A 23,358-nucleotide genomic window follows, 5' to 3' on the forward strand; every position below is an offset into this window, starting at 1 on the left:
TCAACATGTGAAAATATAAACATATGCACACTTGTGATCTGTGCCCTGTCCTTATGCAAATTATACTGCAATAAAAATTGTGTGTAACAAAAAGCAAATAAACAACAAACAAAATTTTTCTATAAGCATGACAAAGGCTTTAAAAAGCCATATGAAAAACTCATGCAAGTCATTTTTTCAAAAGCTAGCATCTAATAAGAAAATGGGCAACACATTTGAAGAGAAATGTTCAAGCAAAGAAATAAAAATGGCTAATGTATAAATGCACAAAATGTAAATTAAAACAATGGAATGTTATTTTCACCTATCAAATTAGCAAAGATTAAAGAAAGCTGTGAAGGCTGTTGCTGAGGATTTGGTGAAACCAATACTCTTATTCTTAATGGAAACCTGAATTGGTATAACCTTTCTGTGTAAGTCTTAAATGTTCATATTCTTTGACCCACTAGTTCTACTTCTAAAAATTATTCTGAGGAAAATCGGAATTAGAGTTAAAGATAGGCCTGTATCAGTGTTGATTACAATGGTATTTTGAAAAAAGTAAAGGTTATAATATGATATACATGAGGGGATAGCATAATATTACTGTTTTCAAAGAATGATGAATGGGAAAACATTCTTGATAAAGTCAAGCGAAAAATATATACAAAATTCTATGTGGTATACCTTTTGTGTTAAAAAAAAATCACGCAAACATTGTGTCTTAATATAGAGGCTAAAAAAATTACACACACATAAATACACATTTGCATAGAAATAAAGTCTGTAAGAACACAAACCATACTGTTAATAGTGGCCATCTTTGGGTGGTGGGATAATGAATGATTTTAATTTGAGGGGGCTTATTTTCTACAATAAAATGTTCCTTAATCATGTATTACTATTATATCCAGAAATAAAAAATAATGGGTTAAAAAAAAAATCCATCAGTTACCCTTACTCTAGAAATCTATTTCTCTCTCCTTCAACGACCACATTCAATCTGTAAACATTGCCTCGATTTTAACTTAGAAAGGTTTGTCCAAGCCATTATTCCATTACTTATTCTCTCATTTCCAAAATTCAGGCCCTTGTCTTCCCTAATGAACGCCACATATCTAGAATCTTCGTTTCGGTAAAATGGCCACATTTTCCACTGCTTCTACATTTTCGCCACATCAAGGCACTTTACATAGCCACCCTCCTCCACACCCCACCCCGTAAAAATGCACACCAGGTACTTTGACACTTCCTAAGCTTGGCATACTCAGTTCTATTTCCCCGTAATATATTTTCTCCTGTCAGTTTTTCGAATCCAATTCACAGATTCACCTCGGATATTGCGTACTGGGTGTAGCCTCTGGGCGGCCGCAAGAACAGAAATTAATCCTTCAATGACAGTTTGTACATATTTCAACATTTAACATTGTGTCCTGTCTGTGCCCTGCTTTCTCACTGTATGGCACGAGCCACCTCATTTTTAAATTTTCTTAAAATCTAGTTGGATGAATAAAAGTAAAGCGTACATATGCAATACATATATGTACAGGGGTGCGAGTTTTGACCTGTGTCTGATAGAAAAATGGCATCAGAAACACTCGCCCGATTTTTTTCATTCAAGATGGCAGAGAACGTCTTAAAATAGTCCCACACAAAAGCATTCACATCTAGAGTCTCAAGTCAGAAGAACCGGCTACATCTAGCTCAACAGCAAAGGACAAAAGAATCGAATCTAGATGCTGAGTTGCCCCGGCCCTAACCACCTACAGTAGGTCCCCCATATAGACTTTAAACCGTGTTAGAAAACGGGCACCTGCTGCCTTAATTCCGAGGGCCACACCTTGACGGTGAACAGCGACCCGAAGCACTTCTAGATACTGACCCCAAAAGAATCGTGGATGGAAAAGGAGGAGGCTAAGTTGTCTCTAAAACGCAGGATTCGGACCCGCCCCAGCCGGGCGCAGTACCCCCGCGGCGCATCCATTCCAGGGAAGGAAGAGAAGCCGCTTCAGCCCAGGGCATGGCAACCCGGCACTGTCTGGGAATTCTGGGCGGGCCCGAGATAAAGGCCGGCCACGGCCAGGGCGCTTCAGGCTACACCTGTCAGGCGACGGCGGGCACTAGGCCCCGAAATCGCTGGGGTTCGGTGGTCGGGGCCAGCGGGGGCGCGTCATCCAATCCTTCGCTCCGGGAACGCCTTGCCTCCTCGATTTCCGTCTCATCCTTCTCAAACCAAGGCAATCCACACCCACCGCCATTTTCCCCTTACCTCAAAAACCACCTCTTCGTCAAACTCCGGTGTCATCCTTCTCCGCCATGCCACCCGCCTCAGCACGATGGGAAATGAAGGCGGGAGAACAGGCGGCACGGACGCTCCAGCTTCTGCCAGTCCCGTGAGTCTAGAAAACTACAATTCCCAAGATGCCTCGCCGTTCACGCCCCCTTTTCGAGTCAGTTTATTGGAGCAGACAGTGAGCGTGTGCGTGGGAGAGGCGGGAGCGAGCTGAAGCGCGAGCCCTCCGATTGGAGGAGGCTAGGGCTTTTGTCTGCCTTTTACGGCCGCGACTACCAGGGGGCGCCCGGAGCAAGGCTGATTTTTGAAGCTCGAACAGGACACGCGCCTGCGGAGCCGCGGAGAGCACTGCTCGTGCCCGCGCCTGGCCGTCCGCCTGGAGCTCGGCGGGGCGGTGCTCGTGCTCGCCCGCCCGCCCCCGGCGGCTCGCGCCCAGGAGCGCCTCAGGGTCGCTGAAGCCTGCCGCATCCTTTGTGCGGCGCGCAGGCTGCGCCACTGGGCGGTGGGACGGAATGTGGGCGCTGTGGGGGCTTTTCTCCTCTGCTCGAACTGTGGGAACAATGGACTGAAAAGGGAACATGGATTGAGGGGCGCGAGCGGGGAAGCGAGTCGCACCGGGGAATCATGACTTCTGCCGCCGGTAAGTGACGGCGCTCGCGCTGCCGCTGGAAAGTTTGGCGAGCGCTGCTGGGCTTGGGCTCGCGAGCAACTTTCATCGCCGGGAAGACGCGTTGTGTGCCCCGTACCTTTGCCGAGCACCTCGGCAAGTGCGGAGCTAATGGGTTCGCTGTGGGATTTCTCGTCTCTTCCTGCCCAAAGGGGCTGTTGGAAACCCGGGATCTCTCGGGACCGCCCTTCCAGGAGAGACTCTGTTAGGGACTCTGAACCAGGTGAAACGCGACGTGTAAAGGGCGTTCTCTCATCTCTCCAGCAAGGCGAGGACTTCGCCTTTGCGTGCGAAAATAGAGTCGAGTCCCATGTTAAGAAATAAGTTATTCTAGGCAAAGGCAGTGTTCTCAGAGTGTTCATCTTGGCCACTAAGTGAGCCGCTTTCAACCTTGTATCTGCTGGTAAACCTTTACCCATGTTAAAGAAGTGTAGACGTTGTCTGTCCTGTCCTGGTGGTTTTACCTCTATTACCTGAGAAGCAGAGGAGTTGAGATCGTTGATAGTATTTTTTTTTTTTTTTTTTTTTTTTTTTTTGCTCGTCTGCACCCAATTAAGGATTTTTGTTTATTTCTACCTGATTAGGGTAAACAAAGCCTTATTTGCCTCCCGTAGTTCTTTCTCCTTCAAATGACAAAAACTCTATCTTTGTGTAGATTTTCAGCAATTCTAGACGTTGTGTTTCTGAACATATTTAAGGAACAATTTGTATTTTACAAAATAATTACCAAAGTGGTGTTAAATTCGCTTTGTAAGTACATAGGTTAATTTTTAAACGACAACTTATGTATTAAGTAGAGTGTTATGGATTCCTTTACGTTTTTGTCCACGTTGAAACAAACTTTCATTAGAAATTTTACAGTGAAATAGTTTAAAGCTTCCTCTCAAAGTTACTTCTAGAATCAGCACTTAAGTATCAGATTAAATTTTCATTGTTTTTTTTGGCATTTGTTTAAAATTCCTGCAACTTGAAACTGTCAAACAGCACTCAAATGTTCTGATTTGTATTATTTCTAAAGCCTAGAGATATTGTAGTGTTGCATTGCTCCGTGCGATCAGATTACAACGAACGAAACAAGAAGTTAGCCAATAGGAAGAGAAAGCAAGAAGTAGGTGTTCTATGGGTCTTTCCTTTTTGATGTTACATGCACTTATATGAGGTATCTTTATAAACTCTCTTTTCTTTATCAAAGGGAGGCTTTATACTTACATAAGATAAATTATTTTCATCCTAAATTTCTATGCTTTGCCTTCGTTCAAGAAAGTGATTTAAATTAAAAGTGGATGGAAATTTTAAAATCCTTCGAGGCAGTTTTAATTCTTTCCTCTTTGGAGGTGTCAAATGTATTTAAAGTAGCCACATTTTATATGCACTGGTTTTCAATTCCAGTCCTAACAGTTTATAAGGAACAGGCACAGAAGCATGTAATTTGACATTTATGTAAACTCAGTTTCTAGGGCCCAGACGGAAGTTCATGATTCTTTCATTTGAATTATCCTAACATAATGCAAGCTATTTTTGTATTTTATCAACTTTGCAATTAAATAAATCCACAGAGATTTTTGTGGTGTTTAAAGTGGGACACTTCCTGTGCCTAGCTGAGTTGGTTGGCTTTTAGTATGGCTGGCTGAGAAGCATTAACTACTTTTTTGCTCATCCATCTGTTGGATTTATTATAATTCTTTCTGGTGTCTAGATGGGGAATATGGAAGAGAACCACTCATTCTTATAAAATTATGTATACATAGTTCTTACAGGCTGCTTATGGTGCTTTTTTGGGAACAGTAGTCAAATTTATTAAAACTTTTTAGGAAGGTTATTTGAAGTTAGGGAAGGGGATTTTTGTTTTTGAATCTAATCTGTGGTATTTGGAAGGGTTGATTTAATTTAAGAAAATCAGAGGAATGATGCAGAACATCTAGGTTATATGTATCCTACAGAAAAGCTTGCTTTGTTCTTCTGCATCTATAAAAGAATCTGCCCTTAGTGGAGATTTTAGAATTATTTTGAGCTGTATATCAAAAACGAGAGGCTGGGCACTGTGCTAGGATTCATGCCTGTAATCCCAGCACTTTGGGAGGCTGAGGTGGGCAGATCACTTGAAGTCAGGGGTTCAAGACCAGCCTGACCAACATGGCAAAACCCTGTCTCTACTAAAAATACAAAAATTACCTGGGTGTGGTGGCATGCGCCTATAGTCCCAGCTACTTGGGAGACTGAGAGGAAAATCGCTTGAGCCCGCGAGGCCGAGGTTGTGGTGAGTGGAGATCGCACCACTGCACTCCAGTCTGGGTGACAGAGCAGGACTCCGTTTCAAAAAAAAAAGAAAAAGAAAAGAAAACTCCTGGTGCAGTGACTCACGCTTGTGTTCCCAGCACTTTGGGAGGCCAAGGCGGGTGGATCATGAGGTCAAGAGATTGAGGCCATCCTGGCCAACATGGTGAAAACCCGTTTCTACTAAAAATACAAAAATTAGCTAGGTTTGGTGGCACATGCCTGTAGTCCCAGCTACTCAGGAGGCTGAGGCAAGAGAATCACTTCAACCCAGGAGGCGGAGGTTACAGTGAGCTGATATCTCGACACTGCACTCCAGCCTGGTGACAGAGTGAGACTTCATCTCAGGGAGAAAAAAAAAAAAAGGAAAAGAAAAAAGGAGAGAGAATTATAGATGTGTCTATTTGAACATGTGTTTTGTGTCTTTTTGAACATGTGCAGGTCACTGTCTGATTGTCTGTGCTTTGCATTTTGGCTAGTCCAGTAGCCAGAGAGTGTACACATGAACCACAGCCATCTGTGTGTAACAGATGACGAGTATGTTTGTAATAGTTAGTAAAATGGTACTAGTGCTTTACTTTCTTACCTTATATTTCCCTGGAGCCAAACAGCTGTGTAAATAAAAGATTTGCTGCTTTGCTCTAAGAAGCGTTGAGTCTGACTGTTGATACATTATTAAGATCCAGAGGTGCTAGATTCGTTGCCAAACATCATGCACTTATTTCAAGTTTGACATTGGAGCAGACCATAATATAATTGCTTATTATTTTTTGAATTGTGTTTCTTCCAAAATAGAGCCATGAAAAAAAAAATAATAATGAAGGATTTCAAATATTGCTATACTAGCGACTTAGCTGAACACTTGTTCTTATTAATAATTAAGGAATTAGTCAATAATCCTATTGAAGTTCATTCCTGCTAACTTTCCAAAATGTTATTCCACATTAAAATAGATGTAAATTTTTTTGTATGTGATTATTTTTAAAGCAGGAATTTTTCTGTTTTGGAGATATATTTAAAAGTATGTTTGTCAGCATGGTGGCTCACACCTGTAATCCCAGCACTTTGGGAGGCCAAGGCGGGTGGATCACGAGATCAGGAGTTCGAGACCAGCCTGGCCAAGATGGTGAAACCCCATCTCTACTAAAAATACAAAAATTAGCGGGGCATGGTGGCAGGCGTCTGTAATCCCAGCTACTTGGGAGGCTGAGGCAGGAGAACTGTTTGAACCCAGGAAGCTGAGGTTGTGGTGACCTGGCTCATGCCTTTGCACTCCAGCCTGGGCAATAAAGAGAGACTTCGTCTCAAAAAAAAAAAAAAAGAACAAAGACAAACCAAAAAAACGATTATGTGTATGTGGCAGCTCTGATTATTCCCAGGCCCTGTTTTTAGCACTGGACTACATCAGTGAATGAGACAAAGTGCTTCTCCTTCTGGGGGTTGCATCTTGTGCTAAAGAGAGACAAAGGTGCACTGAAAAAACACCAATACAGGAAAAAGAGGCCACAGCACATCAAGGTTCTCCTGAAATTGGTATCTCAGAAATTATCATCTCAGATTCCTACTGGCTTTAAAGGCCTGTTCAACTCCCCCATTTATAAGGAAGGAAAGTGAGGCAGCCAGGTCTGCACAAGGCCCACAATTAGGTTAGCCAGTTCCCTGAGTTCTGTCTTTGACTTACTCCAATACACAGTTAATTAACAGTGGCAAGCCCAAGTTGGTGGTTATTAATTGAATTCAGTGAGTATGCATTGAGGGCTTTATATACATAGTAGTGCTTTGCTGTATTTATTGGGAATCAACTCCAGCTCATATGTAATTAATTGAATTTCTGTGACACTAGAACAGGAATTTTATCTCTTAGGAGCAGATTTGTATACAAAACACATTTTTTAAAAAGAGTAAAACTGGTACCAGAGATTTTTAAAAAATGATATTTAAATGACCCTGAAGCTTCTGACAAGGTTTTAAGATTCAGAAAGTAAGAGATTAATTTGATGAGATGAAGTTTTTTTTCCCACTGTGGTAAAATAACATGTAAAATAAATTTACCATCTTACTCATTTTTAAGTGTGTAGTTCAGAAGTGTTAAGTATGTTCATGTTGTACAGCCGACCTCAAGAACTTTTCGTTTTACAAAGCTAATATTTATTTTTCATAGAGATGGGGTCTCACTGTGTTGCCGAGGCTGGTGTGCAATTCCTGAGCTCAAGCAGTCCTCCCACCTTGGCCTCCCAAGGTGCTGGTATTACAGGCATGAGCCACTGTGCCAGGCTGCCAAAACTAATTTTTTAAAAAATTCTTTTAAAAATCCCAGAGGTAGGATGTTTTGAGATTGGTTACAAAAATGAAATCAACTTGACAGTCTGTCAGTTTTTATTGAGTAAGATGGGCAGTTGGGAAGAGGCCTAAGGCATTCATCCTTTCTCTTATGACTTGACTTAATAAATGGAGGGTTAATTTGATAGACATTTACAGCAACCTTTATCACCTCTAGGCTTTGAAGGGTTTTACAGTTATTTTCTGCCTAAAAAACTCATACAAAACTAACTATGCTTATTTAACAGCTGAAATTATGTAGTATAGGAATTTGTATTATTTTGAAAATATTTTTTTAAATTGATGATGACATTACACCTAGAAATTGAGTGAGAAAACATATATCATCATATAATTTTTTTTTTTTTTTTTTTGAGACGGAGTTTCGCTCTTGTTACCCAGGCTGGAGCTGGAGTGCAATGGCGCAATCTCGGCTCACTGCAACCTCCGCCTCCTGGGTTCAGGCAATTCTCCTGCCTCAGCCTCCTGAGTAGCTGGGATTACAGGCACGTGCCACCATGCCCAGCTAATTTTTTGTATTTTTAGTAGAGACGGGGTTTCACCATGTTGGCCAGGATGGTCTCGATCTCTCGACCTCGTGATCCACCCGCCTCGGCCTCCCAAAGTGCTGGGATTACAGGCTTGAGCCACCACGCCCAGCCATCATCATATAATTCTTATTGCACACATAGAAGGAGAGATTTAGGGCATTCTTCCTTGTTGGGTAAAAGGAAGTAGAGCACCCTACTCTTCCTTTTCTAAAAAATCTCAGTTCCATGTAATAGCTTCCCAAGTGTCATGACTGATTTCCTTTGTTCAAAAGAAAGTCATCACCAAATGAAATATCAGAGCCTCTGTATTTTCAAGTAATTAAACAATGTCCAGCCATCCTTTGCAGCAGATATTTTGAAAAGTTTTTTCAGCAAATGAAGTTTTTATTAAGTGTTAGATCCTGTCAAAGGAACAAATATAAACATAAAAGATAAAATATTTTTTATCTCACATCTCCTTGGGTAAATATGGTCTATAACATGACAGTGGAGATGGAAGAACATAAAGGAACTTACAGATATACAGGCTTTATTTATCTTTTCGTTTTATAGGTCTTTTGTATGAAGCTTTTACTAGGTTCCTATAGTATAGGAGCAGATCTGTACTGACACAGCATGTGTAATAGGTGTCAAATGTCTAGGAAGAATTACTACACTAGAAATTGTGGTTATTTTAAAAATGTGTTAGAACAGTGGTTATTAATGAAGGATAAACAACATAATCACCTGTGGAACTTAAAAGATATACAGATGTCCAGGATCTATCCCCAGAAATTCTGATTAATTCACTTTTGGGTAGGGTGTAGACATGTGACTTTTAAAAAAATACAGCTCCATGAAGGAATATAATGAAAATTCCAATCAATAACTTGAAGGAAAAAAACTAGCTTTATTATGAGCCTTAAATAATACCAAAGAATTAATTTTCAGTTTTTAAGTTAGAAACTTTCTGATCTCTGTCTTCCTTTTTTAAGATTGTTTTGGGGTTCTATTGAGGTAGACAGATCATTGATAAAAGGCATTTATACAACTCTATTCTATTATCCTTGAGGTAGAAGACTACTACTGCTTATTCATATGAGAAGTTTAAAGAGTTGTATCCTACATCTAACTTAGGCAAATTCAACTCTCAGCACTTGGCAAACGAATTGAAGAACTGCATGGGTCCCAAACTGAAGTCAGTTATTTCATTTAGTGTCAATGAAAGATATGGTAGTTAGTTCCAAAGTTGGAGAAAAAAACTGTATTGGATTTATTTAAAACTGTACAATAGACCTGAAGCTGTGTATGAAATTGAAGGATAATTTAAGGAATTTTCAGGAGTAATATTGATACTATGTAATGTAACATACTCTACTTAGTAAAATGCAAGTTCATATTGTTAAAAGTAAAAAATGCTATCAAATATAATCATGTATTATCTTGTCCTTTGGTTATTTTGACATCAAATTGTTATTTTTTCCTTTCTAGAGATTAAGAAGCCACCAGTGGCCCCCAAGCCCAGGTTTGTTGTGGCAAATAATAAGCCAGCTCCACCTCCTATTGCACCTAAACCTGACATTGTGATTTCTAGTATTCCACAGTCAACAAAGAAAATGAAACCAGCAATAGCCCCGAAACCAAAAGTCCTGAAGAGCTCCCCTGTTCGAGACGTTGGACAGTCACCATCAAGGAAAATCATGGTGAACCTGGAAGGGCATAAACAGGAATTAGCTGAAAGCACTGACACTTCTAATTGTAAATATGAAAGCGATCAGAGCAGCGATTGTATTTCACCAATGTGTTCCTGCAGTTCTAAATGTATCCATAAGCTTGGCCATAGAGAGAATTTGTGTGTAAAGCAGCTTGTTTTAGAGCCCCTGGAAATGAATGAAAATTTAGAAAACAGTAAAATTGATGAGTGTTTGACTATAAAAACTAGTAGTAAATGTGATTCCTGTGGGGAAAAGGCCAAGAACCATGGTGGGGTCATTTTAAAGGCAAGCATCCTAGAAGAGAAGCTCAAAGATGCCTTAGTACACCGAATGCCACCTTTTATTTCCTCACAGAAGCACAGGCCCACAGACAACCCAGAAATGAATGGTGACTGTAATTCAAACGAACAAATCAGACTTGAATTTGCAGATTTGTCACCTTCCCCATCCAGCTTTGAAAAAGTTCCTGATCATCACAGTTGCCACTTACAGCTTCCTAGTGATGAATGTGAAAACTTTGAAACTTTCCAGGATGATAGTGAAAAAAGCAATAATTGCTTTCAATCATCTGAACTAGAGGCTCTGGAAAATGGGCAAACGAGTACTTTTATATCTTCAGATGGAGTTAGTAAGACATCAGAAGTCAAAGAACTTGGTCCCTTAGAAATTCATTTAGTACCATATGTCCCCAAATTTCCAACTCCCAAGCCCAGAAAGACACGAACTGCTCGTCTGTTACGCCAGAAGTATGTAGATACTCCTAGTGAAAGCACTGAAGAACCAGGGAATTCAGACAGTAGCTCTTCCTGTCTTACTGAAAATAGTTTGAAAATCAGCAAAATCAGTGTTCTTCATCAGAATGTTTTGTGTAAGCAGGAACAGGTAAATAAAGTGAAGCTAGGAAATATAAGTGAATTGAATGTGGAATCTCACAGTGACACACAGGACTTCGTGAATTCACAAAAAGCCAGTTGTCATGAAACATCTTCCTTTGAAAAAATAGCCCCTTCTTTTGATACAGACTCTAATTTGAGTTCTGATAGCACAACTGTAGATGGTTCCAGTACGTCACTTGCTGTGGATGAAGGGACCAGTTTTATAAGATGTAGTACTCTATCTATGAGCCTGCCTAAGCAGCTCAAATTAACTTGGAATGAACAGTTGCAATCTGGGAGAAACCTGGGAGTTTCTGCTCCTCAAATGCAAAAGGAATCTGTTATAAAAGAGGAAAGTTCCCTACGAATTGTCCCCAAAAAACCTCAGAGACACAGCTTGCCTGCTACAGGAGTGCTTAAAAAGGCTGCCTCTGAGGAGCTTGTGGAAAAAGGTTCTTATTCCGTTGAAGAAAAAAGTTCAGAGAAGGGTCTAGAAAGAAATCACCTTCAGCATTTGTGTGCCCAAAACCGTGGTGTGTCATCCTCCTTTGATAAGCCTAAGCGGGCTTCAGAAAAACCAGTGTGGAAATTGCCTCATCCTATTTTACCCTTTTCAGGGAACCCAGAATCCTTAAAGTCTGTCACCATATCCTCAAACAGTGAGCCTTCAACAGCCCTAACCAAGCCCAGAGCAAAATCGTTATCTGCTGTGGATATGGAAAAGTGCACTAAGCCTTGCAAAGACTCTACAAAGAAAAACTCTTTTAAAAAGTTGCTCAACATGAAACTGTCCATCTGCTTCATGAAGAGTGACTTTCAGAAATTTTGGTCCAAAAGTAGCCAATTTGCAGACACCACCACAGGCCACCTCTCTGGTGGGGAGCAGAAGGGGATTGAAAGTGATTGGCACGGCTTGTTGGTAGGCGAGGAGAAGAGAAGTAAACCCATGAAGGCGTATTCTACAGATAACTATATCCTGGAATCTCAAAAGAAGAGGAAGAAGTCCCGGAGCCAGACCAGTGTGGCTAATGGCCTGAGAGCTGAGTCTTTGGATGACCAAATGCTCTCCCGGGAGTCATCATCTCAGGCACCTTGCAAATCTGTTACAAGCCTCTGTGCACCAGAGTATGAAAATATACGCCATTATGAGGAAATACCAGAGTATGAGAACTTGCCGTTTATTATGGCTATAGGGAAAACTCCCAAGTTGGAATGGCAGAATGCCAGCAGCATGGAGGACACTGATGCAAATGTGTATGAGGTAGAAGAGCCGTATGAAGCGCCAGATGGCCAGCTGCAACTTGGACTCAGACATCAGCATTCCAGGTAACAGGTGCCAGACACTTTTGCATGCATCATTGCAATTAACCTTCAACAGCCTGGTGAGTTAGGAATGCAGGGGTGAAAAACATATGGTAAGGGAATCGTTTAGAAAATGTATATTAAGTTATTCTCAAGTGCAGCCTTCTTTTAGCATACAGTTGGAATGGGTATTTGCAATACAAGCTTGAAGTAGTTAATTTATTTTAGTAGCCAATTCAAAGAATTTGAACGAGTGGCAATGTAGGTGCTAGGAGGAAGGCATGGAACAGAGAGGTCCTGGGCCTCCAGGCACAAGCTCAAAAGTCACAGCAGGAAACATGGGGCAGGAAATTAGCCAATTCAGTGACATTTATTTGCTAGGTGTAAGAAATCTGTAAGTTACTGAAATGCAGACATTTATGTATGGTGCCTTTGTCGGGTGAAACCTCCAAAGTTTTAGAAGTTGCCACTCTTTGAAGATTGGTCATTTTACCTGTTGATGGCTAACTGCTGACCTCAAGTGGATATAGGAAAAATGTAGAAAACACGTAACTATTCTTTCTTACTTTTTAAAAAATTTGATTTTTAAAATCTATTTTTATTTTTTGATGGGGTCTTGCTCTTTCACCCAGGCTGGAGTGCAGTGATGTGATCATAGCTCACTGCAGTCTCAACCTCCCAGGCTTAAGCAGTCCTCCTATCTCAGCCTCCTTGAGTAGCTGGAACTACAGATGCATACCACCACACCTGGCCAATTTTTGTGTTTTTTATAGAGACGGGGTTTTGCCGTCATGCCCAGGCTGGTCTTGAACTCCTGGGCACGATGCTCCTGCCTTTGCCTCCCAAAGTGTTGTGATTACAGGTGTGAGTCACTGGACTTGGCCTGTTTCTCACTTTCGTATGTGCACTTTGTACCTGTGGAATACCTACTCCATCCCTCTTATTAAAATCTTGTCCATCCTTGATGATCCAGCTCCTCAGGAGTCTTTGGTTTCGTGAAGCTCCTACAATTACCTAGTCAGAAGTGTTTACTTCCTATTCTGACCATCCGGTTATGCTGTGATATGCTTAAATTATTGGCATATCTGATGCTCTCTGTTTTGTTTTAAGCTCCATGAAGAATCCTAGTCATCTTTTTGTCCTGAATAAAGCCAAGCAAGAGACCTAGAAGACAATTAGTAGATGTTGATTGGGTCTAAGAGAGAATGAATGAAAATAGGCAAAGGAAGCAACCACTGCAGCTGCTTCCTTTTCTCTCCATAGTCGCATAGGTAGCTTGTCCGTTGTATTTCCAATGTTTGTTTGTGTTTAACAAAAAGGCACACAGACCTTTTCGGAAATCTTTAGATTATTCTTAGGTTACTGACTTCAGGTCTTTGAAATTCAAGTCTCAAAATGTGACTTTTGTAGAAAATAGCTGGCACATAGTGGGGCGTATTAGTCCATTCTCTTGCTGCTAATAAAAACATACCTGAGGCCGGGCACGGTGGCTCAAGCCTGTAATCCCAGCACTTTGGGAGGCCGAGGCGGGTGGATCACGAGGTCGAGAGATCGAGACCATCCTGGTCAACATGTGAAACCCCGTCTCTACTAAAAATACAAAAAAACTAGCTGGGCGTGGTGGCGCGTGCCTGTAATCCCAGCTACTTAGGAGGCTGAGGCAGGAGAACTGCCTGAGCCCAGGAGGCGGAGGTTGCGGTGAGCCGAGATCGCGCCATTGCACTCCAGCCTGGGTAACAAGAGCGGAACTCCGTCTCAAAAAAAAAAAAAAAAAAAAAAAAACATACCTGAGACTGGGTAATTTATAAAGGAAAGAAGTTTAATTGACTCACAGTTCAGCGCGGTTGGGGGCAGGGCTCAGGAAACTTACAATCATGGCAGAAGGGGAAGCAAACACATCCTTCTTCGCATTGGGGGCAGCAAGGAGAAGAGCAGTACTACGGGGCGAAAAGCCCCTTATAGAACCATTAGATCTCGTGAGAACTCACTCACTATCACGAGAACAGCAGCTTGGAAATTGCTCCCATGATCCAATTACCTCCCACCGGGTCCCTCCCATGACACTGGAGATTATAGGGACTACAATTCAAGATGAGATTTGGATGGGGTCACAGCCAAACTATGTCACAGGGGCTCCAGAGAAAAGCATTGTTGAGTGAATTGAATAAGTAAAATCGTCCAGCAAGTCAGTGTACTAAGTAAATTATTTAAAGTTCCTGGCTGGGTGTGGTGACTCACGCCTGTAATCCCAGCACTTTGGGAGGCCAAGGCCAGTGGATCACGAGGTCAAGAGATCGAGACCATCCTGGCCAACAAGGTAAAACCCTGTCTCTACTAAAAATACAAAAATTAGCTGGGTCTGGTGGCGCATTCCTTCCTGTAGTCCAAGCCGCTCGAGAGGCTGAGTCATGGGGAATCACTCGAATCCAGGAGGCGGAGGTTGCAGTGAGTGGAGATCTCGCCACTGTACTTCAGCCTGGCGACAGAGCAAGACTCCATCTCAAAAAAAAAAAAAAAAAAAAAGTTTCTTTAACTGTCAGGTATTCTCATAGTATTTTTCTTTACTCATAGTCAGTCTTCTCTGCCCTTCCTCCTTTTGCCTAAAAACGGCTACTTTCCTCCTTTGCCTAATTTTTCTCACAGCTGACTACATTCTGTTTTCATATTTCTGCTTCCTGAACATTAGTACCTAGGCAAAAGCCCGTTCCTTGGCATGAATATTTCTTTTTCTTTTTTTCTCTTTGGAGACAAGGTCCCAGTCTGTCTCCCAGGCTGGAGTGCAGAGGTACAGTCAAGACTTATTGCAGCCTGGAACTCCTGGGCTCAAGTGATATCCCACGCTTCAGCCTCCCAAGTTGCTGGGACCAAGGGTGCATACCACCATACCCAGCTAATTTTTATTTATTATTTTTTTGTAGAGATGGGATCTCCCTGTTTCCCAGGCTGGTCTTGAACTCCTGGGTTCAAGTGATCCTCCTAACTAAGCCTCCCAAAGTGCTGGGATTACAGGCATTAGCCACCACTCCTGGTTCTTGACATAAATATTTCGAATTATCTATTTTAAGGATTACTTTTCTCTGTGGACTCATTTTATTGGTACTATCTTTTTTCTTTTTTTAACATGCTTTTGCATATTATTTGTATGTGTAATAAGTTTGGTTGGCTTCTTCACAATATACTACTATCCTTGCCTAAGATAAATTTTCTTCTTCTTTTTTTAATCACTTTGTGAATGAGTACGATTTTGTCTTGAAATTGGAGGTTTGGCCATTGGGGTGTGTTTTCTGCTGGCCATCAGGTTTAAATCCTAAGGATTTACCATTATCTCTGCCAATTCTGGAACTTGTTTTTTATCTGGTATGCTTCTTAGGTCATTAAGGCTCTGCTGCTCCATGTGGGGAAGCTGGTGAGAAGGGGTTAATGTACACAGCCAGCCAGTGTTGCTGGACAGCATTCATAAGGAGATTTCTTTCTGGAGGCCACAGGAAACCAAGGGCGGCTTTGGACAGGTTACAGGCTGTCAAGTAGGGCAGCCTGGTGAAGGCTGGGTGAGCTCTGCTTTTGAATTTCGCTTTCCAAGGAGACTTTTGTTTAGGCCTGGAGTAGGGAGCCTGCAACAGGCTTGAGACTACTAAAATGTGCCAGCAGAATCAAAAGCCCTGAGTCATAGGGTCAGAATCACAGTAGTGCCTGGGAGGTTGTTCCTCTTGTAAACAACATTGAATAGAGGAGAAAGGAAATTCAAGCCTTCCTGAGGAGGACACCTTGACACTGAGATAAAATAAATGAACAGTAAGACATACATTTCAGGTGAGCTGAGAAGATCCTGTTTGGTAGTCTGTTGAAAATACAGATCTGTGCCTTAGAATAATTAAAATCCAGTACACTGACTGGGGTTCTAAAATGGTAAGAAAAAAATACAAATGAGCCGGGCGCGGTGGCTCAAGCCTTTAATCCCAGCACTTTGGGAGGCCGAGGCAGGTGGATCACAAGGTCGAGAGATCGAGACCAACCTGGTCAACATGGTGAAACCCCGTCTCTACTAAAAATACAAAAAAAAAAAAAAAAATTAGCTGGGCATGGTGGTGCGTGCCTATAATCCCAGCTACTCAGGAGGCTGAGGCAGGAGAATTGCCTGAACCCAGGAGGTGGAGGTTGCGGTGAGCCGAGATCGCGCCTTTGCACTCCAGCCTGGGTAACAAGAGCGAAACTCCGTCTCAAAAAAAAGAAAAAAATACAAATCAACTCTGCTTAAGATTTTTCTGCTGGAATCATCAGAAGGGTGTCTTAGTTTCTAAACCTTCAGGGAAGAAAGTCTGGGTCAGGGCCCTAATTCACTGAATCATGATTTTTACAGAGTCTACACATGTGACCAACCAAGTTCTGGTTAGTAAACAGACTTTTGACAAGCTTGGGTATAGTCCACATGGTTGCTTTCTTTAGAATATAGATGTTTCATAAATCCAGTGCTTACCATTTCCATTTTTTTTTTTTTTTAGACAGGGTCTTAGTTGCCCAGGCTGGAGTGTAGTGGTACCATCACTGCTCACTGCAACCTTGACCTCCTGGGATTAAGTGATCCTCCCATGGAACCACAGGCATGTGCCACCACGCCCATCTAGTTTTTGTATTTCCTAGAGATAGGGTTTCTTGGCATAGAGGCTGGTCTCAAACTCCTGAGCTCAAGAGATCCTCCTGTTTCAGCCTCCCAAAGTGCTGGAATTACAGGCATTAGCCACCATGCCTGGCCAACATTTACAAATTTATAACAACATGTTTACAATTTATCAGGAAGTAATTGTAGGCAGCCCCCAATTCCTAATAGGATTGTATTGCAAAAGTTCATGATAATTTGGAGCTCAGAGTGTATTTCCTAAAGAAACAGTTTTGAAATGGTGGTAAAGTCCCCAGTTTAGCCCCCAGGTTATATTAACCATTACTGTCCTGGCTTCCCCTCCACTCGTCTCCCTACCCCAGCCCAAGGGAGGTGAACTTTCTCTCTGACTGTGTTTGTGTGTGTGCGTGCACATGCCCGTGTGTGCCCCTGTGATGCAAGCTGGGGCTGAGGTGGTAGCCAGGGTGAGGTTAAGCACCTGGGATCTCAGAGGAATTCTACAAGGTCTGAGGCCCCAGGGTTAGTGGAAGGGATGAGATGACTAAGGAAGAATGAGGAAACTGGAGGCTGGGTGAGCTGTGAGGAAGACTGAAAGTCATCAGGAGTGATAAGAGGAAGGGTGGGGTAGAGGCTAGGAATTAGTAGGCAGTGAGTTTCTTTACCTCCTTTTCTCTCTCTCTCTCTCTCTCTCTCTCTCTCTCTCTGTCTGTCTTTTTTGAGACTCTGTCACCTAGGGTGGAGTGCAGTGGCTCAATCTTGGCTCACTGCAACCTCCGCTTCCTGGGTTCAAGCTATTCTGCCTCAGCCTCCCCCGTAGTTCAGAGTTCAGACTGCAGGCATGTGCCAACACGCCCAGCTAAAATTTTTTTTTTTTTTTTTTCAGTAGAGACCGGGTTTCACTGTCTTATCCTAGGATAGTCTCAATCTCCTGACCTCATAATCCACCCGCCTTGGCCTCCCCAAGTGCTGGGATTACAGGTGTGAGCCACCATGCCTGGTCCCCCTCCTTTTCTCCTTATTCCAATCCCTTCTCTCTTTCTCTCCCCATTTTCCTTCGTAACTGCTTCATTCAGCTAATTGAGTTTCTGATGCCTGGCAGAGTGAATAGAGAAACTGGAAGAGGAGACTGGATGGGGGTGTAAGGAGTGGCCCTGGGAAACCCCAGAGGAGAAAGGACGAACAGCCAAACCTGAAGATGGAGGAGACTGGAAGGGAAGTTCCCATGGCTGGAGAAACCGTAGCTTTAGGTGTTCCAGATAGGTCATCATTTAGTCTGTTGGTAGTGCAATTGTGAGCCACTCTGGATTCTGACATTTGGGGGTATGGTTATGAGACCTCTTCCTTGAAATGTTTCAGATATAATAAACATAAAACAGCCAGCAAGCAAAGGATCTTCCTATCTCATTGATATTCAGGTGATGGGTACCCATTTACTATTATTTTTAGCTAAAAAGTTTGATGTTCAGAGAGAAGTTTCTAAAATTTGAGCCCTTGAGCCTTTAGTAAGGGTTATAGACAAATCAGTGAAACGACAGTGTCCAAATGTTGGAATTTTCCTTTGAAATTGAGGCAGATTTCTTGAATCTATAAAGAAAACTTTCTCTGGAAACATTCCAAGTTTTTCCTGTGTTGTTTCAGTTTGTTCTTATTATAAACACTTCAAAGAAAAAGTATGATAATTGGGTTTTCCTAGGTAACCTAGCCAACCCTCTGTTTATTTATTCCACAGATATTGACCATATGTCAAGCATTGTATTTTCAAAGGTGAAAAGGGATGCCTACTCTCAAGGAACTTCTGCCCAGTGAGGTGACAGAAATTTATAGTGCATGGTTTTACTAATTAGTTGTCTTTGTCTGAGTTGTGCCCTTAATGGGGTATTGAAGAAAACATCCCCCACATGGCAACACTTGAACCAAGGCTTTTTTAAATGGGCATAATTAGATGTGATGTTTAGGAGGTTGTTTTTTAATGTTGATGAGAGCAGTTTTAGCGGTGGTGTTGGAAAAGGAGTCAGATTGCAAACTGAGGACAGAGAAGAGAGGAAGTGGAATCAGGAATGTAGATTGTTGTCCCTTGAAACTTTGCCCAGAAGTCCCTATCATTTGACAGGTTTGGATTTATCTTTTGGTCTTCTTCAGGCACCAGAATTCAAAATAAATTGAACTTCAAAAGTATTTCTTTTAAATGAATTAAAGTATTCCCTCATCTCTGGTAAAGGGAAATACTAAGTTTTTGTTAGTTTCTCCTCATTTTAAATTTGAGACTAGTCCTGAAGAGCTGCTAAATGACATTAGAAGTCCTGTTATAAGATTTTCATTGTAAATCATGAGACCTAGTCTAGAAGACCTCTCTCTTTGGTTTCATTTACCAACTACCTCATGGTATCATTGGATTTCAGTGTAAGGGTTAGAGTATACATTAACAGCCCAGGAACATTTCCATGTTGTCATAGCACAGATAAGATTATGCACAGTTAGAGGGTGGGGGTTGGGACTGATAGTCAACAGCAGCCCATTCCTGTAAGTTATTTTCAGAGGCAGCTCAGGAAATATAAAAAATCTGTATGCCTTAACTTTGTGTTTCTCGTGTTAGAATCGAAGCCACACAGTTCTGGCAAATCTGTTTGTTTGCATACTTACCCTGCATTTGAAATTGCAGCAGAAGCATTGGGTTTTCTTTCTTGGAAATCGAGCTCTTCTTCTTTCCTTTTAATAAGGAATTAGGGGCCAGGCATGGTGGCTGACGCCTGTAATCTCAGCACTTTCGGAGGCTGAGGCAAGAGGATTGCTTGAGGCCAGGAGTTTGAGACCAGCCTGGGGAATGTGGTGAGACCCTGTCTCTATGACCAAAAAAAAAAAAAAAAGAAAACTAAAATTTTTTTTTAAAAAAGGAAATATTTGGAATAAGTATTATGAAGAGTATCAATTAAGTATTAGTAATTAAATTGCAGTATTTTGTCCAGCTGTGTTACTTTGGTCTCATTTTCTGCCAAAGCAGATAAATGATATTTTATCATGTATATCCTTTTTTTTTTTTTTTCTGAAGATGGAGTCTCACTCTGTCACTGAGGCTGGTATGTAGTGGTGCAATCTTGGCTCATTGTAACCTCCCCTTCCTAGGCTCAAGAGATTCTTCTGCCTCAGCCCCCCGAGTAGCTAGGATTACAGGCACTGCCATTACACCCAGCTAATTTTTTGTACTTTTAGTAGAGATGGGGTTTCACCATGTTGGTCAGGTCGGTCTTGAACTCCTGACCTCAAGTGATCAGCCCGCTTCGGCCTCCCAAAGTGTTGGGATTACAGATGTGAGCCACCGAGGCCAGCCCATATTTATGCTTTTGTGTGGTAGAATGTCACTATATACTTTTAGAGGCATGTTTTTGTCAGAGACGGAAGAAAAAAATAATGGGCTACAAAAATGTATGGAAGAAGACTGTGTGTGTGTGTGTGTGTGTGTGTGTGTGTGTGTGTGTGTGTGTGTTCTGTCCAGCTTAGTAAAACATTGTTTTGAGATAGCTGAAATTTGTACACTTTGGGAGAATAAAAGGTTGCATTATTATTTTTAGAGCTAACTAGTTTTCCATTGCCATGTTTTCATCAAGTTCTTGAATAATAAAGACCTAAAAATCTTAAATGTAGCCAAAGATACGATTTTTTTTATTATAAAATTTGAATTAGTTATGTCAGTGAGACAGACATTGCTTTGTAAAGTGAATTTCGGACTTAGGTTCTAGTGAAATGTCCCCAGTGTAAATCTTTTGGGAAGGGCAGAAGTGGGGAGGGTGACAAGGAGGGCCCACTACATTCTCTTAAGCATTTGCACTTCTTGTGGCAACTTGATCTTTATTTGTTTGTTTGTTTTTTTTTTGAGACTGAGTTTCGCTCTCGTTACCCAGACTGGAGTGCAATGGTGCGATCTCGGCTCACCGCAACCTCCGCCTCCTGGGTTCAGGCAATTCTCCTGCCTCAGCCTCCTGAGTAGCTGGGATTACAGGCACGCGCCACCATGCCCAGCTAATTTTTTGTATTTTTAGTAGAGACGGGGTTTCACCATGTTGACTAGGATGGTCTGGATCTCTTGACCTTGTGATCCACCCATCTCGGCCTCCCAAAGTGCTGGGATTACAGGCTTGAGCCACCGCGCCCGGCCGCAACCTGATCTTTAAAGGTAATCAGGCAATCAGACAGTCATCCTTCAGTCTGTGAATGGCTGAAACCTAGTAGTAGGGTATTTGGAAATCAGAATGCATTTTTGCAGTCGTCTTAACTGAGTGGGAGTCGCTTTCTCAGCCCACCCACAAGAACATATTTAACTTCTGATAAATGAAAAATGTGATAGAAAGTAATAGGAAATGAGACTGACAGTAATAAAACAGTAGTGAAGTTAAATAAGTGGCTTTTGTGACTCTGGAATCATGTTGCCTTTAAGAAGGGAAAGGTTAGTGTGTTGAGGAGGGAAATAGCAAGGGGGAGGGAACAGGATGAAGAGGTGGAGATGAACTTTATCTCCCCCATCTTCCAGGTGGTTCAGGGGAATTCCGGATCTGGGCTTGTGTCTTTATGGAAGGGAATGAGTATGTTCATGTTTCACATATTCATAAGTAATGCCTGTGCTTGCATATTACTTTTGATAGCTTTTTGTGTTCTTCTAGACATTTTTAAAAAATTAATCATCTATTCCTGGGATTGCATAAATAAATTTGGTTTTTAGCGAGAGCCCTTTTGGATTTTTTTTTTTTTTTTTAAACAGACTAGGCATGTTTATATCAGCCTATTTTAATACTTTTTAAAAACTATGTTAAGTACAAAGAACAGTTCGTGTTGTAGCACATTTGGGTATAGGTAGCTACAAAGAAGTACTGGCCTTTTTTTAAGGCTGAATGTCTTAAGTTCAGGAATGGAACTGCCTAGTTTCTTCTGGGTGGTATGGAAAAACTACTTTGGTAGTTTACTCTGCTTCTGGTAGTTGTGTTTGTGAATCTCTGGAGGAAAAAAACTATATTTGTAAGTAGTTCTGACAGCAGGCAGGGTTAATCTATCATTGGAGCAATAAAAATAGGAGGGCCAAATAGACTATCAGTAGAGTAAATATGATGATTGTATTTCTGGGAAGAACAGCTGTCTTCTTTCAGTTTTCTTCCTCTGGTTTCTCAGCCCTTCTTGTTTGCCTTTATTATACCTTTTGGTTCCATACAAGCATGAATTGGAGTAAGGTTGCTATATTACCCTTTTATATGCAAAGAAATTGAGTTATGGTAGTTAAGTGATTTCATGAAAAATGAATAGTGATAGAAATGCGATGGATTAGTGGTTCTGAGCCCTCATCTTCAAGGGTCTGTTTACAAGACTCTCCCATTTGTCAAAGTATTTTGGTTTCTGATGCAGGAAAGGTGAAATAATAAACACTGAACAAAGAAAACCAGTTTCCCCCTAATGTTTCCATGAAAATAAAAAGAAAAACAAACACATTTAGGCTTTTTATGTTTGAAATGGCATAACTGCTTGTTCTTTTAGCTCCTGTGGATTCAGTCGAAAACTTCATGTTTTACTTAGATCTTTTTTTTTTTTTGAAGTCAGTTTTTCTTGATAACATTTATAACAGTTGACATACTTTGGCATATGTTAGTATCATATGAAACATTACAAATTAAAGAGTAGATCTGATTTTTCATAAACTTAGAATAGACTGTTTGGTTTTGTTTTATATCTGAAAAGCAGTTCTGATTTTCAATTGTTTGGCAACTATAATTTTAAGTCAATAAGAAAGTTGACAAAATGTATGAAGAAAGAATAATTTGTAGCTTATCCCCACCTTGTCTGACTTTCTTTTGATTCTTAGCTGTATCCCACAGTCCCAAGTAGAGAGAGATTTCAGTGTAAAAGTATAACTTTTTGTAATCCCAGCACTTTTTGATAGGCCGAGGCAGGCAGGTCACTTGAGATCAGGAGTTTGAGACCAGCCTGGCCAACGTGGTGAAACTCCATCTCTACTAAAAATACAAAAATTAGCTGGGCATTGTGGCACATGCTTGTAGTCCCAGCTACTTGGGAGGCTGAGGCAGGAGAATTGCTTGAACACAGGAAGCAGAGACTGTAGTGAGCTGAGACTGAACCACTGCACTCCAGCCTGGGCAGCAGAGCAAGACTCTGTCTTTAAAAAAAAAAAAGGTAGCTTTTTCACTACTTAATTTTTCTTTCCATAGCTCCACTAAAAACATGCAGATAAAGCACAGCTCGTCTCTACTGCCCTTCTTACTGGGAAAGGAGTCAGGGATAGATAATGAAATTATTTAGAAGCCCAGATATGATTCGCTTGATAGCAAAAGTTTCTGAAATCTTAGTTTTTTAGAATTTTGGGGGTAAGAAAAATTAAATAAAGATTTCTTTTTTTTTTTTTTAATAATCAAGTGGCTTGAAAAAATTTAGAAATTAAATGTCTGTTAATGATTTTAGGTTAACTATAGTCATAGAATTATTAAAGTTTAGAACTAAAGGAATCATTGCAAATCATGCAGTCCAGTCTCTTCATGCAGTAATGCAACCAAAGCCCAGCAAGACTTGTTGACTTTCCCCACACCACAGAAATGGGAAATTCCAAAACCGGCACTCTAGCCTAGGGCTTCTAATGCTGGGGTGGAAGCATTATAGAGAAAGTGAACAAAATTTAGAAGACGAAAGTGATTGTAGTTGTTCAGGACAAAGGTTCAGGTTTACTGGCATCATCACCCTTTTTTCTCCTCTTGTAACAGTATTATTGCTGCTATCAGGAAGGAGGCCATGCACACAGCT

The 23,358-nt window shown here is 41.3% G+C and overlaps 2 protein-coding genes across 12 annotated transcripts in view; one reads left to right on the forward strand and one right to left on the reverse strand.

The window, feature by feature from the left end:
- The window catches only part of VEZT (vezatin, adherens junctions transmembrane protein), a 91,145-nt gene extending 88,775 nt beyond the window's left edge, over nt 1-2,370 (reverse strand). For 4 of the 11 annotated variants that reach the window (XM_003929578.4, XM_039471704.2, XM_010340169.2 and 1 more), the window contains exon 1: nt 2,249-2,370. In XM_003929578.4, the coding sequence (XP_003929627.1) occupies nt 2,249-2,284 (36 nt within the window). In that variant the 5' untranslated portion in view covers nt 2,285-2,370. The other 7 variants (XM_074402395.1, XM_074402394.1, XM_039471705.2 and 4 more) reach the window with 6 other exon arrangements.
- A 325-nt stretch (nt 2,371-2,695) lies between these two features.
- The window catches only part of FGD6 (FYVE, RhoGEF and PH domain containing 6), a 151,587-nt gene continuing 130,924 nt past the window's right edge, over nt 2,696-23,358 (forward strand). Inside the window, exons 1-2 of the mRNA XM_003929577.4 lie at nt 2,696-2,912; nt 9,554-11,978. Of these exons, the coding sequence (XP_003929626.3) occupies nt 2,897-2,912; nt 9,554-11,978 (2,441 nt within the window). The 5' untranslated portion in view covers nt 2,696-2,896. The remainder of the gene's footprint in view (nt 2,913-9,553; nt 11,979-23,358) is intronic.

The sequence above is a fragment of the Saimiri boliviensis genome, chromosome 7, assembly GCF_048565385.1.
Source record: "Saimiri boliviensis isolate mSaiBol1 chromosome 7, mSaiBol1.pri, whole genome shotgun sequence".
NCBI lineage: Eukaryota > Metazoa > Chordata > Mammalia > Primates > Cebidae > Saimiri > Saimiri boliviensis.